The sequence below is a fragment of the Triticum urartu genome, chromosome 5A, assembly GCF_056163025.1.
Source record: "Triticum urartu cultivar PI428250 chromosome 5A, HENAU_Tu73, whole genome shotgun sequence".
Classification (NCBI taxonomy): domain Eukaryota; kingdom Viridiplantae; phylum Streptophyta; class Magnoliopsida; order Poales; family Poaceae; genus Triticum; species Triticum urartu.
The window spans coordinates 456366040-456381578 of record NC_141877.1 but is presented as its reverse complement, the minus strand read 5'-3'; the positions used below and the strand labels follow the sequence as shown (position 1 = coordinate 456381578).

Sequence of the window (15539 nt, the reverse complement as noted above, 5' to 3'; positions counted from 1 at the left end):
CATTCCATTAGCTTAGCACCCAATCGTTTAGTATGTTGCTATTGCTTTCTTCATGACTTATACATGTTCCTATAACTATGAGATTATGCAACTCCCGTTTGCCAGAGGAACACTTTGTGTGCTACCAAACGTCACAACGTAACTGGGTGATTATAAAGGAGCTCTACAGGTGTCTCCAAAGGTACATGTTGGGTTGGCGTATTTCGAGATTAGGATTTGTCACTCCGATTGTGGAGAGGTATCTCTGGGCCCTCTCGGTAATGCACATCACTTAAGCCTTGCAAGCATTGCAACTAATGAGTTAGTTGCGGGATGATGTATTACAGAATGAGTAAAGAGACTTGCCGATAATGAGATTGAACTAGGTATTGAGATATCGACGATCGAATCTCGGGCAAGTAACATACCGATGACAAAGGGAACGACGTATGTTGTTATGCGGTCTGACCGATAAAGATCTTCGTAGAATATGTAGGAGCCAATATGAGCATCCAGGTTCCGCTATTGGTTATTGACCGGAGACGTGTCTCGGTCATGTCTACGTTGTTCTCGAACCCGTAGGGTCCGCACGCTTAAGGTTTCGATGACAGTTATATTATGAGTTTATGAGTTTTTGATGTACCGAAGTTAGTTCGGAGTCCCGGATGTGATCACGGACATGACGAGGAATCTCGAAATGGTCGAGACATAAAGATTGATATATTGGACGGCTATATTCGGACACCGGAAGTGTTCCGGGTGATTTCGGAGAAAACCGGAGAGCCGGAGGGTTACCGGAACCCCCCGGGAGAAGTAATGGGCCATATGGGCCTTAGTGGAGAGAGAGGGGCAGCCAAAGGTGGGCCGCGCGCCTCCTCCCCCTGGTCCGAATTGGACTAGGAGAGGGGGGGCGGCGCCCCCCCTTTCCCTCTCCCTCCCCACTTCCTTCCCCTCCTAGTAGGAGTCCTACTCCTACTAGGAGGAGGACTCCTCCTTGGGGCGCCTATAGGGCCGGCCGGCCTCCTCCCCTTGCTCCTTTATATACGGGGGCAGGGGGCACCCCTAGACACACAAGTTGATCCACGTGGTCATATTCTTAGCCGTGTGCGGTGCCCCCTTCTACCATAGTCCTCGATAATATTGTAGCGGTGCTTAGGCGAAGCCCTGCGACGGTAGTACATCAAGATCGTCACCACGCCGTCGTGCTGATGGAACTCTTCCCCGACACTTTGCTGGATCGGAGTCCGGGGATCGTCATCGAGCTGAACGTGTGCTAGAACTCGGAGGTGCCGTAGTTTCGGTGCTTGATCGGTCGGGCCGTGAAGACGTACGACTACATCAACCAAGTTAACGCTTCCGTTGTCGATCTACAAGGGTACGTAGATCACACTCTCCCCCTCTCGTTGCTATGCATCACCATGATCTTGCGTGTGCGTAGGAAAATTTTGAAATTACTACGTTCCCCAACAGTCGACTATGTGTTAAATATCCTATATTTTTGGCAAAGGTTTCGAGCATATTCACCTTAATTTTTTGTTTTTTATTCATAAATTTATAATTTTTACCATCTCATTTAGCTCGAAACTAGCTTAAAATCGACTCGAGATCGTTACAAGCTGAGCACGAGTCATATTCTACAGCTCGATCATGAGCTTCACTTAGTTTGAGCTCGCTCGAATTTTCATATAAGTTGAGCTGAGCCAACTCCAACTCGCTCGAGCTCAACTCGTTTGCAGCCCTACCTTTTAATGGGAGGAGACGTTCCCGTCGATAACAAAGCGCTGCTAAAAAAAAATAGTCAAGCAAGAGAACTATCAAGCAGAAAAAGACCTAGCTTCCCACTCAGCTACAACCGGGTCCATGGCTCCACACCACCGACAAAAAAGGCCCACGAAACGGGCCAGCTAACGCATCCTAGCTCACCTTGAGAGAACCGAGTTAAAATTGATGTGGGAAATCAAATCAGTGGCCTCAACTGCTTCTAGTGATATGTGCTCAGTATAGACACATCGATTTAAGTGACACTTAATATGAAAAGAAGGTGGTACAGAGTACTTCTTCCGTTTTTATTTAGTCCGCATATTAGCTTTAATCAAAATCAAACTTTATAAACTTTGATCAAATATATAAACAAAAATATTAACATATACAATAACAAATCTATACCATTAGATTTATTATTGAATGTACTTTCACATCATATAGATTTCTTATAGAAAATGTTTGTACTTTTTTTAAAAAAAATTGGTCAAACTTTAGAAAATTTGACTTCAATCAAGTCTAATATGCAGAGTAAATAAAAATGAAGGGAGCAGAGGATTATGAGCATAATTGGTTTCTATCAACATTTGACTTGCCAAATTAATGCCAACTATTAGCAATACCGAGACTTGCCAACTATTAACAATTTTATGTGAAATAGACAAAACAACTCGTAGCCAACCAAGTAGTTGCCAATATTTGGCACAATGCCAAACATTGGCATGCCAATTTTTGGCAGCAAACCACGACAGCCACCGCTCCATCCATCTATGAAAAGAAAATCAAACAACTGAAGAATAGAAAATGCCAGAAACAAAGAGGATACCAGAGAGGGTGTCATGCCTAAAGCACGGTAAATTACGAGCGAACGAGTACTCCAATATGCAAATCAAAAATGTGCCTAAGCAGTTCAGCAGAAATCAAGCTGAAGTAAAATGTGCTTCAAAAACTGAAGCAGCACACCACCGCCGAATAACCCGCACCTATCCACGACACCGAGGGAGAGGAGCAACTGATCCCCGACGCCCCAAATGGCGCCTCCCCTCCTCCTCCTCCTCCTCGTCCCTCTCGTCGCCGCCACCGCACCGTGCGCCCACCCGGCCCACCCGAGCCAGCCGGCGTCGTGCGCCGCGGAGCCCGTGCTGGCGCCGGAGCGCCGGGAGGCGCACGGCGGGGGCCGCATCCTGGACATCACCCACTACTACCGGGAGGACATGCCCTCGTGGGAGTCCGGCGCCGGGGTGGGCCAGTTCCTCTGGCTGCCCGCCTCCATGCGCAACGGCTCCCTCGCCAACAACTCCGAGATGCGGATGCCCACCCACACCGGCACCCACGTCGACGCCCCCGGCCACGTCTTCCAGCACTACTTCGACGCTGGCTTCGACGTCGACACCCTCGACCTCGACGTCCTCAACGGTGAGCTCACCCCGCCGCCGCCGCCGCCGCCTCCTCCCCTTTTTTCCTTTTTTTATTCCATAGCAATTTCCGTAGTACTACTAACAGTGAAGCGGTGGCCGTTCCGAACGTGTCCGTCTGTTGGATGTTTGCGTTGCCAGGCAGAGATTGGGTTACATGCTATCGGAGGCCTGTAACAAATTGCTGTGTGAACTCGTTTTTTGGGATTGAGATTTGTCTGAATTGAACGACATGTCTTCGATGCAGATGTTGCAAGTTAGGCAGATTATGGCAACTCTACTCTGCTGCTTCGTTACTCTTCTCGTTGGGAGATTGAAGGCCATCGGCAGAACATCTATAACATGATCGCCCAAAAAATATTTCCTGTGAAAGCCATTCCGTTCACTAAAATATACCACCTGAAAATTCCTGGTGAGAGTGAGAGTGAGACTAGCTCCATAGGGAATTTTTAGAAATATCACATTATTCTGGGACAGAGGAGGGAGGGGTACTGGAGAAACTGAAAAGGTTGCTATGTCATGGTTCCTTACTTTCTTGATTAAAAGTGTTGATACCATCCAGTCTATAAGAGCTCTGTTCCAGTGCTTCAAACATTTTCTTACTTAGTCGGCTAAATTTCCATGTTAACTGTTGTTGAGTAACATAAGCCTTTTTTAAGCATTGCGTGTACACGATCATAGCTCACTCCTCAGGCTTGCAAAAATGAGTGATACTGCATATTGAACATGCCATTATTGGAAGAAAAGGCATTATGTAGCATACGATGTGTACATCTGAATCGTTACTCACAGGGTTACAATTAGATGTACGTACACGTATATGCAATTGTTTTATACCGTTCTAACAACTGATTTTGTGTTATTAGGTCCTGCACTGCTGGTTGATGTTCCAAGGGATGAAAATATTACTGGTAAATTTTGTATTATTCATGCCAACCGCTTATTTGTTAGTGTCGTAAAAAGGCTAGTGTTGTTTACTTAGCCTAACTATTTGCTTGCTGTGGATTATTATGTTGATTGAGTGTGATTGGCTAAGTCATTTGTGGCCAACAAATAGGTGGTCAGACCTTATGCAAGTTTTAGAAAAAGCATGAGTCTATGAAAGGTGGGCTACATGACCAAGGAAATGTGTCAAAGAAGTCAAACTTGTATAAAACAATTGATTTTGTATTTAGCTACTGGCGACAGGAAGTAAAACTTGTCTAACTAATGTTTGGCGAAGTCTGATTTAATACCTTAATATCTGTTTAATTAGACATGGAATCTGCATATTGAATTGATCTATCATTGCAGCTAAAACGATGGAATCTTTGCATATTCCTAAAGGAGTTCAACGGGTACTTTTTAGAACATTAAACACTGACAGGTAATGAATCTTAACCCAATTGTCTGCTCATTTGTGGTAATCATGCTTACAGATTTTTGATGTGAACACCTTTTCATGTTACGCTCAGACAAACATCTAGTGCAAACTAAAATTTAAGTGCCATCATTCGAACTTCATGTTCAAAAACCTTTTGCCATACTTAACAAAGTAAAGGACTAGATCCAGGAGGCCTTAGCATCACATAAGTGGGTAACTTTCTGAGTAACCTCGTTGCATGTTCGAAAACCTAGCCTTCTTAAGACCCTCCGCTTTATCTGCCATCCAAAACTCTGTGTGTGTGTGTGTGTGTGTGTGTGTGTGTGTGTGTGTGTGGATGTTTACACTCAAATTATATTTAGCATTTGATACGGCTCTGTACCTATTTTGAATGATTTGACACAGTGTTTATTGTTGACTTATATTATGTCTGATATTCGGAAAGAGGTTGAGCTGAGATATTCATCAACAATACATGAACCAACTGCTACGAAGTAACTATGAGAAGTAATTTGTTTTCTACTTCCTATATGGTAGTATATGGCCTCTGTCTTCTTGTGGTCAGAAAGAAAATAGTTTGCTCTGGAAGATCTGGGGTGCTTTAAATTCTGACGATTTACATTACTCCCTTGCCACTTCGCCTAGCAAATTGATAGAGGATTTCGTTGTATAGAAAATGCCAATCCAAAGGTGTGCATCTACTGCAAAAAAGCATCTTTGGTAGATGCAAACAAGTGATGTTTGCTTTCTTTTTTTCTCGAACACGCGCCAACCGCATGTCACTTTGTATTAGAGTGATGATTACTTTGTTGCATGATTGCATCCTCGGTTAGGGAAAAACTTCAAATAATTCCCTTGATGCCACCGAATTTGTCTTCATTGCAATTTGTATCCATCCAGAAGATACGGTGACTGCACCTTGAATGGGTACATTGCATACCTACTTATCCTTTTGTAGACAAGACATCTTCAGCGGGATGGACCTTTCACTTATCGATATATCTATCGGGCATTTTCAGCCTTCTAGACCCCCCCCCCCCCCCCTTTCTGCTATTTGAGCAACCAAAGTGCATAATATTCATTGACCGGAGCCTTGGCGTGTATTTTCAGGGCCCACCTTTATCAATCTGGGAATATGTAAAATGAATGAGCAAACCAGCAGAACCAGTAATTTTTTCCTGTATCTGGCTTCCTTCGGCCTAATCACGTGCTTTTGGATTCGTACAACCCCTCAATAGTTTTCTCTATAGAACATCTTGTATCCTCTGTTTTAATCCATTATGCAATTTCTTGAAGTAAATTAATGCGCCAAGTGCTTTACTATGCCGAACTGTAGAGCGAAATGTGACAAATTGGGAAAGTAAATTCAGTTACTGTTGTCATGCAGGAACCTAATGTGGAAGAAAGAGTTTGACACAAGCTATGTGGGTTTTATGAAAGATGGTGCCCAATGGTTGGTAGACAACACGGATATTAAGCTTGTCGGTGAGTTCCAACGACCTTTGCATCCTTTTATGAGGTCCTTAATTGTATCTATGACACTAGTATTTTACTTAGTTCTGTATGCAACTATGTTAAGTTTGTGCACTTGATTACTGTCTGGGTCTGTGTGTCATTGGTCTGAAATATAGTGGTTTCTGTTTGCACCATTAGCATTTTGCATACCTGGATTGGAAGCGTCATGTTTTGACGCATCCAGTGCTCCACACACCATGCACCCTGTCATTCCATAGCCCCTGGACCATGGTCTCATTATCATTGTATTCCTTCTGCTCCATCCAATTCCTTTTTGCCATTTGTGTTCCTGTTAGTTGCTCCTTACGCATCAGCCCTTCAGTACAAACTTCTACATCTTGGACAGGTTAAATGATTTGTCCTGCATTAACTCTTCTATTTATATTTATCTCTTCACGTTTATTCTCAAAAAAGAAACTTTTGTTGTCATGTTTTTGCAGGAATAGACTATTTGTCCGTTGCAGCTTTCAATGACTTGATCCCTTCACATTTAGTTTTACTTGAAAACCGGGTACGAAGATACTTCTTTGGAATAATTTTGTTTAGTTCATATTTACTGTATTTGATTATGTTTGGTTCTTTTCTCTCTTTTCTTATTGTACCTTCTGTTTTTGCCCTGTGCTCCGAACTTCATTTTCCTTGCGTTTCCAGTAATCTGAACAAGCAGTCTCCAACAGTAATTTTAAACGAAGAATCGGATGTTCACTAGTAAAATGAAGAATATTTGAGCCATATTGTCGATATTGATCCACGAAAGTAGTGAAGTCCTTATCAAGAGCAGCGTGATTAATGATTCGTTGAAGGAGGTCCTTCTATGTTACTTCTTCCCTAGATGACACTCCTCTTCCCTACCCTCGATAGATTAGGACCGTTAAAATTCCTGGTCGACCTTTCTAAATTTGGGGTCAGTGACAAAAAAAATTGTGGCCTCTCAACATGCCTGTTGGCTCACATTGATCTAACAAGTTTCGAAGAGGCCAGCTAGAATCTTTGTACCTGTGTTCTTTCATATGGAGTATTACTCCGTGCGGGTACTTGGCACTAGCCACCACGCTGGGCATCATACAGTTGATCTCTAGACGGATAAAACACCATATACCTGATATTTTGCTGTTCTTTGGTTCCTTTCAGGATATCATTCTTGTGGAGGGCCTCAAACTGGAGAATGTCATACCTGGGATATACTCGTTGCATTGCCTGCCACTTCGGTTGCGTGGAGCTGAAGGTTCGCCGATCAGATGCATCCTTATAAAGTGAAAGACATTTGCATCCCGCTGCGGCGGTTTAGTTTGATACCGCAAGCACTTATATATAAAAATAGAATGTGTATAGCAGCAAAACTCGTGTCTTTGATACCAGAGGAGTACTGTCATGTGTCCAGAAACATGGTGGCACTTCGATGCTTAGTAAGGAGCGACAAACGGCTAGGGATGCAAATGTGTAGCCTCTAGGGTACCCTCCGAACCTTTAGTTGGGCTATAGAAGGGATGGATTACAATACAAACCGCAATGTTCAGTGGTACCAAAATACCAAATGAATCATGCTACATTGAAGAGTGTAGTTGAGTGATCACTATTGTAGTAGTACTCCCTCCGTTTTTATTTACTCCGCATATTAGCTTTGGTCAAAGTCAAACTTTATAAACTTTGACAAAGTTTGTAAACAAAAATATTAACATATACAATAAGAAATCAACAGTATTAGATTCATTATTAAATGTACTTCCACATAGTATAAATTTGTTATGGTAAATATTTATATTTTCTTTTATAAACTTGGTCAAACTTTAGGAAGTTTGACTTCAGTCAACTCTAATATGCAAAGTAAATAAAAATTGAGGGAGTACTACGTAGTACTCTCTCTGTCCCAAAATAAGTGACTTGACTTTGTACTAAAGCTAGTACAAAGTTGAGTCATTTATTTTGGGATGGAGGAAGTACTAACATAATGGATCACCTAACCCACATTTATTTTCTTGACAAATGGACAATCCATATTAAGTTTGGACAAAGGTGATGGATCACAACCTTTTCATCAATTTATTGCCAGTGTAGACCAAGCACGAGCCTAGTCATAATTCCACATCCATATTCCTCGCAGGAGCCACACTAAGCACCTCATTGACCACCTTCTCCAGATTTACCCAAGATGGCCCACCTGGCAGTGCAGCCATGGCAGCCTTCTCCTTCCATTCCATGGCCATTCTCTTCATCTCTTCTCCCTTGCCCCCTCCTCCCATCACCTCCCGGACGGCCGCCTCCACCTCATCCCTCTCGACATCGCCGCCGATCTCCATGCCGACGCGCCACTCGGAGCAGACGTACCTTGCGTTCGTGTAATGATCGGCGCCGAAGGGCCAGCACAGCATCGGCACCCCGGCGCTGAGGCTCTCCAGGACCGAGTTCCACCCGCAGTGCGTCAGGAACGCGCCCGTCGCCTCGTGCCGGAGCACCGCCTCCTGCGGGCACCAGCTCGTCACGTGGCTCCTCGCCTTCGTCTCCTCCAGGAACTTCGGTGGCAGCACCCACAGGAAATCCATTTTACTGTTGTCCAGACCCCACGTGATGCTCGTGAGCGTCGTGATGCTCCCGAAGCTCACGTACAGCACCGGGTCTGGCCGCTTGCCCTCCAGCCACTCTAGGCTGGCGTTGTTCTCCTTGGACAAGTTGGATTCCAGCGTGTCAGCCACGCCGCTAGAGACATGGCCGAGGAGGAGCGGCAACGGCCCGACGGCGTAGGTGGGTGGCAGGATGGTGGACATGGCCGCCATGGCCTCGTGGTCGATGTCGTCGAAGGTGTGGAAGATGATGGCGGACGGAGTGGTCCTGTGGCACGCCGTTGCGTTTAGGACAATGCCTATATCCACGAGCCGCTACAACTGCTGGGACGCCATGAAGGCGAACGCGCTGGTCGTGAAGAAGGTGACGCAGGGGGTACCCATTTCCCTGGACCCATACAGGACGTGCTCGACGTCGGAGATGACGCAGGACACGGGCGGGAGCAGGCCGGCGACGAGGCTCCTCAAGTGCGGGACCAGGTGTTGAAATTTTGCTAGTAGGTCTTTGGCTCAAAGCCTAACTAAAATTCTGAAATTCTCTTGACCCATTCATGTACACATGTGAGTGGAGTGAGTGAGGCTAAAGTTTAGTCCCACCCCGGAAGTTGAGAGAGAGTTGCACCTCTTTATAAGGTGAGCTCTTCTACCACTTGTATGAGCATGAGAAGAGGAGACCTACACGCGCGCTCCTCCTCGCTCGCCGCGCCGCGCCGCGGGTTGCGGGATTGAGCCGAGCCGAGGACAGAGCTAATTAATAATTAACGGATGCGTTAATTACTGAACCGTTTCCGATTCTTTTGGATCGTGACGACTCGGACGTGGGGTTTATTCCCACGACCTACCCGGCCCGCACTATATAGTCAGGCAGACGTCTACCCTAGCCGCCGCCGCTTCGTATGGTTTCTCACCACCGTTTCAGATCATTGCGCCGTCAAGTAAGTCTTCTCCATCCCTCCTTCCGGCGTGCACCGTTCCAGATCATTGCGCCACCAAGCAAGTCTTCTCCATCCCTCCTTCCGGCGTGCACCGCGAGAAGGAAACCCCGCCTCTACGGGAGAGGGGCGATCAGGTTTTTGGGGAGCGCACTCGCGCGACTGCTGGCAGCGACGACTTCTTCCCCGACCTCGGCAACCTCGTCCTCGACGACATGGGCGACAACGTCAACGCCGGCGGTGCTGCACCCGCTGCACCGTATGTGATTCTATCCTTCCTGTTCGAGATCGTGGTAGAATTCATGCTTCTAGTATGTGCCCTAGATGTGATATGTTCATCTGCTATGCTAGTTCGCATGATTAGTTTAATCTCTGCTGCTGTGGTCATGATTTATCTTCTGTTTATTCGGATTAAATCTCGTAGTAATTTGCTCATATTTCCAACAATCCAAAAACCTGATTATAGGCAATTTACTCCGAGTGGTTTTGCTGCGCATATGAAGCCGCCTGCCTTTAAAGGGGCGCAATATAAGAGGTGGCGCACGAGAGCAGTCTACTGGTTTCAGACCATGGGCTGCTATGATGCCACCAAGGGCAAGCCTGAGGGCGATCTTAATCCAGCACAGCTGAAAGCTTTTGAGAAGATCGATACCCTCTTTAAAGGCGCTCTTCTGAGTGTTCTTGATGACTTCATTGTGGATTCGTATATGTCGTTTGACAACGGCAAGGACATGTGGGCTGCGCTCGAGGCCAAGTTTGGTGCCTTGGACGCCGGCAGCGAGTTGTACGTCATGGAGCAATTCTATGACTACAAGATGACTGATGAGCGCCCTGTTGTACAGCAGGCTCATGAGATACAGTCGCTCGCAAAAGAACTTGAGTACTTCAATTGTGTGTTGCCGGACAAATTTGTTGCCGGAGGCATCATTGCCAAGCTTCCACCTTCGTGGAACAATTTTGCTACTTCCCTGAAACACAAGAGACATGAGTTTTCCGTTGCGGATCTCATTGGTACTCTTGATGTTGAAGAGAAGGCGAGAGCAAAGGACACACGTGCTCGAGTTGCTGAGGGAGGTTCTAGTGCCCACATGGTACAGAAGAAGAACTCCCAGCCCAACAAGTTCAAAAACAATAAGAACAAAACTCAGGGCAAAGGCAAGTTTGATACAAAGAACAAGCCATCACATTCTACCAACTTCAAGAAGAATTCTCATAAGAAGGGGAAGGGACTTTGCCATGTCTGCGGTGATCCTAATCACTGGGCTCCGAAGTGTCCTAACCGCTTTGAGGAGCGCGAACATGAGAAGAGCGGCAAGTCCGCTAATGTTGTCATCGGTGATACTGATATGAAGGAATCAGGGTACGGTATTTTTCCTACCATCCTTTCAGTATTTCAATCCCCTGATTGGTTAATTGACACCGGTGCCAATGTACATGTTTGTGCTGACGCCTCCATGTTTTCTTCTTACCAGGCAACAGGGACTTCACCCGTGCTGATGGGGAACGAGTCACATGCCATCGTTCGAGGTGTTGGTACGGTCGATCTGAAGTTTACTTCGGGGAAGACTGCGCGTCTGAAGAACGTTCATCATGTGCCGTCCATCAATAAAAATCTCGTTAGCGGTTCCCGTTTATGTCGAGATGGTTTTAAGTTGGTTTTCGAATCCAATAAAGTTGTAATTTCTAAGTGTGGACAATTTGTTGGAAAAGGCTATGAGTGCGGAGGCTTGTTCCGCCTATCTTTGTCAGATATTTGCACTAAAGTTATTAATAATGTTTGCCACAATAATGAGTCTGATATTTGGCATTCACGACTCTGTCATATTAACTTTGGTTGCATGACGCGGTTAGCCAATATGAATTTAATTCCGAAAATCTCTATTGTCAAAGGCTCCAAGTGCCAAGTATGTGTGCAAGCTAAGCAACCTCCCAAGTCCCATAAGACTGCAGAGGCAAGAGACTTGGCGCCACTTGAGCTTATACATTCTGATCCTTGTGAGATGAATGGCGTGTTGACAAAAGGTGGAAAGAGATACTTCATGACGTTGACTGATGACTCCACTAGATATTATTATGTGTATCTTCTGAAATCAAAAGATGAGGCTTTGACTTTCTTTAAAAACTATAAAGCTGAGGCAGAGAACCAACTTGATCGAAAAATTAAACGGCTTAGGTCCGATCGTGGTGGAGAGTATTTTTCCAATGAATTTGATCTGTTTTGTGCGGAACATGGTATAATCCATGAGAGGACGCCTCCCTACTCACCCCAGTCAAATGGGGTAGCCGAAAAAAAGAACCGAACTCTAACTGATATGGTTAACACCATGTTAGACACTTCGAGTCTATCCAAGAAATGGTGGGGGGAGGCGCTAATGACTGCGTGTCATGTCCTAAACCGAGTTCCCACAAAGCATAAGACCATGACTCCATTTGAGGAATGGGAAAGGAAAAGGTTGAAACTCTCTTACCTACGTACTTGGGGTTGTTTGGCGAAAATCAATATACCAATTCCCAAGAAGCGCAAGCTTGGACCAAAAACCGTGGATTGTGTTCTTCTGGGCTATGCTTTTCATAGCATCGGCTATAGATTTTTGATAATAAAATCTGAGGTATCCGACATGCATGTTGGTACGATTATGAAATCAAATGATGCAACTTTCTTTGAGGACATATTTCCTATGAAGGATATGTCGAGTTCATCAAATCAGGAGATACCTACTCCATCTAGTGAGGAATTCACTGTAATTCCTGAACCCACCATTGCGATGGAACACGTTGAGAATCCTATTGAGGGTAACAATGGAACTCCTATGAGGAGTAAGAGACATATGACTGCAAAGTCTTTTGGTGATGATTTCATTGTGTACCTCGTGGATGACACACCCAGGACTATTTCAGAAGCCTATGCATCTCCTGATGCTGACTACTGAAAGGAAGTTGTACGTAGCGAGATGGATTCCATCTTAGCTAACAGTACCTGGGAGATCACTGACCGTCCTTATGGATGCAAACCTGTAGGATGTAAGTGGGTGTTCAAGAAGAAGCTTAGACCTGATGGTACGATTGAAAAGTACAAGGCACGGCTTGTGGCCAAGGGTTATACCCAGAAAGAAGGTGAAGACTTTTTTGATACTTACTCACCCGTGACTAGACTGACCATAATTCGGGTGCTACTATCACTGGCTGCCTCACATGGTCTTCTCGTTCATCAAATGGACGTTAAGACGGCTTTCCTTAATGGAGAGTTGAAGGAGGAAATTTACATGGATCAGCCAGATGATTTTGTAGTACCTGGTCAAGAAGGAAAGGTGTGCAAGTTATTAAAGTCTTTATATGGCCTTAAACAAGCTCCTAAGGAGTGGCATGAGAAGTTCAAAAGAACATTAACTGCTGCCGGCTTTGTAGTAAACGATGGTGACAAGTGCGTGTACTATCGCTAAGGTGGGGGTGAAGGAATTATTCTTTGTCTGTATGTCGACGATATATTGATCTTTGGAACCAAACTTGATTTAATTAAGGAGGTTAAGGATTTCTTATCTCGCTGTTTTGAGATGAAGGATCTAGGAGTAGCTGATGTTATCTTAAACATCAAGCTGTTGAGAGATGAGAATGGTGGGATCACACTGCTTCAGTCTCATTATGTGGAAAAGGTCTTGAGTCGTTTTGGGTATAGAGACTGCACGCCTTCTCCAACTCCATATGATGCTAGTGTGTTGCTTCGAAAGAATCGACGGATTGCTAGAGATCAACTAAGGTATTCTCAGATTATTGGCTCGCTTATGTATTTGGCGAGTGCCACGAGGCCTGACATCTCTTTTGCTATGAGTAAGCTGAGTCAGTTTGTGTCAAAACCGGGAGATGATCATTGGCATGCGCTTGAGAGAGTTATGCGCTATTTGAAAGGCACCGCGAGCTATGAGATTCACTACACCGGGTATCCAAGGGTACTGGAGGGTTATAGTGACTCAAACTGGATATCTGATGCTGATGAGATTAAGGCCACAAGTGGTTATGTTTTTACACTTGGTGGTGGCGCTGTTTCCTGGAAGTCTTGCAAGCAGATCATCTTAACGAGGTCAACTATGGAATCAGAATTCACGACATTAGACACTGCCACTGTTGAAGCAGAGTGGCTTCGTGAACTCTTGATGGACTTACCTATGGTTGAAAAACCGATACCCTCTATCCTGATGAACTATGATAATCAAACTGTGATCGTCAAGATAAACAGTTCTAAGAACAATATGAAGTCCTTAAGGCATGTGAAGAGGAGACTAAAATCTGTCAGAAAATTGAGAAACTCCGGAGTTATTACGTTGGATTATATCCAAACGTCGAAAAACTTGGCAGATCCCTTCACAAAGGGTCTATCACGTAATATGATAGATAATGCATCGATGGAGATGGGTTTGAGACCCACCGCATGAGTTGTCCATAGTGGTAAACCACTCTATGTGATCGGAGATCCCGTGAAGTAGAAGTGGGAGACAAGCTGTTGGTCAGCTGGGAGGAGAGTATCCCTATATTAATTATCCCACTCCGTGAAGATGCAATACTCTCCTGATCTGCATGGCAGGTTGATACTTATCTTAATGTGTTCCAAGTGGCTTATTCGGGTAAGCAGAGATGTTGTCCTGCAGAACATCTTCTGAGGAACACACCTATATGAATTTGACTGTTAACGTCGCAGTATGTGAGAATTGGGTGTTCTCTAATAAGTTCATGAAAGGCCCTGGAGTATGACGTATACGCTCCACCCGCAGGGAAGCCTTGCGGCAGCCCAGTATCGATCAAGAATTTGTGTGAAACTAGTTTTACAGAAAACTTGTAGTTCAAGGCATAGTCCACTATTCAAGTTGTGATCTAGTGTAGCATAAATTTCTAAGTGGAAGTTTAACTTCACAGTCTCCACTAAGCACCGATATATAAAACGACGTTTTGAAACTAAATGATGAGATGTGCCAATGAGATTTTGTGGGGGATTATTGGAATTTTGCTAGTAGGCCTTTGGCCCAAAGCCCAACTAAAATTCTAAAATTCTCTTGGTCCATTCATGCACACATGTGAGTGGAGTGAGTGAGGCTAAAGTTTAGTCCCACCCCGGAAGTTGAGAGAGAGTTGCACCTCTTTATAAGGTGAGCTCTTCTACCACTTGTATGAGCATGAGAAGAGGAGACCTACACGCGCGCTCCTCCTCCTAGCTCGCCTCGCCACGCCGCGACGCGACGCGCCGCGGGTTGCGGGATTGAGCCGCGCCACCGTTCCAGATCATTGCGCCGCCAAGCAAGTCTTCTCCATCCCTCCTTCCGGCGTGCACCGCGAGAAGGGACAGCAGGCCTCCGGAACCCCGCCTCTCGTGATCCTGTACGGGAGAGGGGCGATCAGGTTTTTGGGGAGCGCACTCACGCGACTGCTGGCAGCGACGACTTCGCGAACGACGACTTCTTCCCCGACCTCGGCAACCTCGTTCTCGACGATATGGGCGACAACGTTAACGCCGGCGGTGCTGCACCCGCTGCACCGTATGTGATTCTATCCTTCCTGTTCGAGATCCTGGTAGAATTCATGCTTCTAGTATGTGCCCTAGATGTGATATATTCATCTGCTATGCTAGTTCGCATGATTAGTTTAATCTCTACTGCTGTGGTCATGATTTATCTTCTGTTTATTTGGATTAAATCTCGTAGTAATTTGCTCATATTTCCAACATCAAGACCTCCGTGGTGGACAGCAGGGCGCCCATGTCCTGCGACGCGTCCGCCTCGGACGGGGGCAGGCCGTTCGGGACGGCGGCGAAGCGGAACCCGGAGACCCCCGCGAGCGCACCGAGGCCGCGCGAGCGGAGGAGGCGGCGGCGGTTGTGCTCGGCGGTGTGGACGAAGGTGACCTGGAAGCCATGGCAACGGTGGAGGAGCTGGGCCAGGCCGAGCGCCGCCTTCACATGGCCCTGCGTCGGGAAAGGGAAGAACACGGCGTGACGCCCCTCCGCGCCGGCAGTTGCCGCGGTCGCCATGGC

At 45.8% G+C, this 15539-nt stretch overlaps 1 protein-coding gene and 1 pseudogene across 1 annotated transcript; one reads left to right on the top strand and one right to left on the bottom strand.

The window, feature by feature from the left end:
• Positions 1-2686: 2686 nt before the first annotated feature.
• Positions 2687-7621, top strand: LOC125509656 (Cyclase family protein). The gene is made up of 6 exons (XM_048674671.2): positions 2687-3156; positions 4022-4066; positions 4449-4521; positions 5906-6003; positions 6474-6544; positions 7165-7621. Exons 1-6 carry the CDS (start codon positions 2772-2774, stop codon positions 7288-7290), a joined length of 798 nt encoding a protein of 265 aa, XP_048530628.1. The 5' UTR covers positions 2687-2771; the 3' UTR covers positions 7291-7621.
• A 146-nt stretch (positions 7622-7767) lies between these two features.
• On the bottom strand, positions 7768-15539 carry LOC125509655 (7-deoxyloganetin glucosyltransferase-like; annotated as a pseudogene).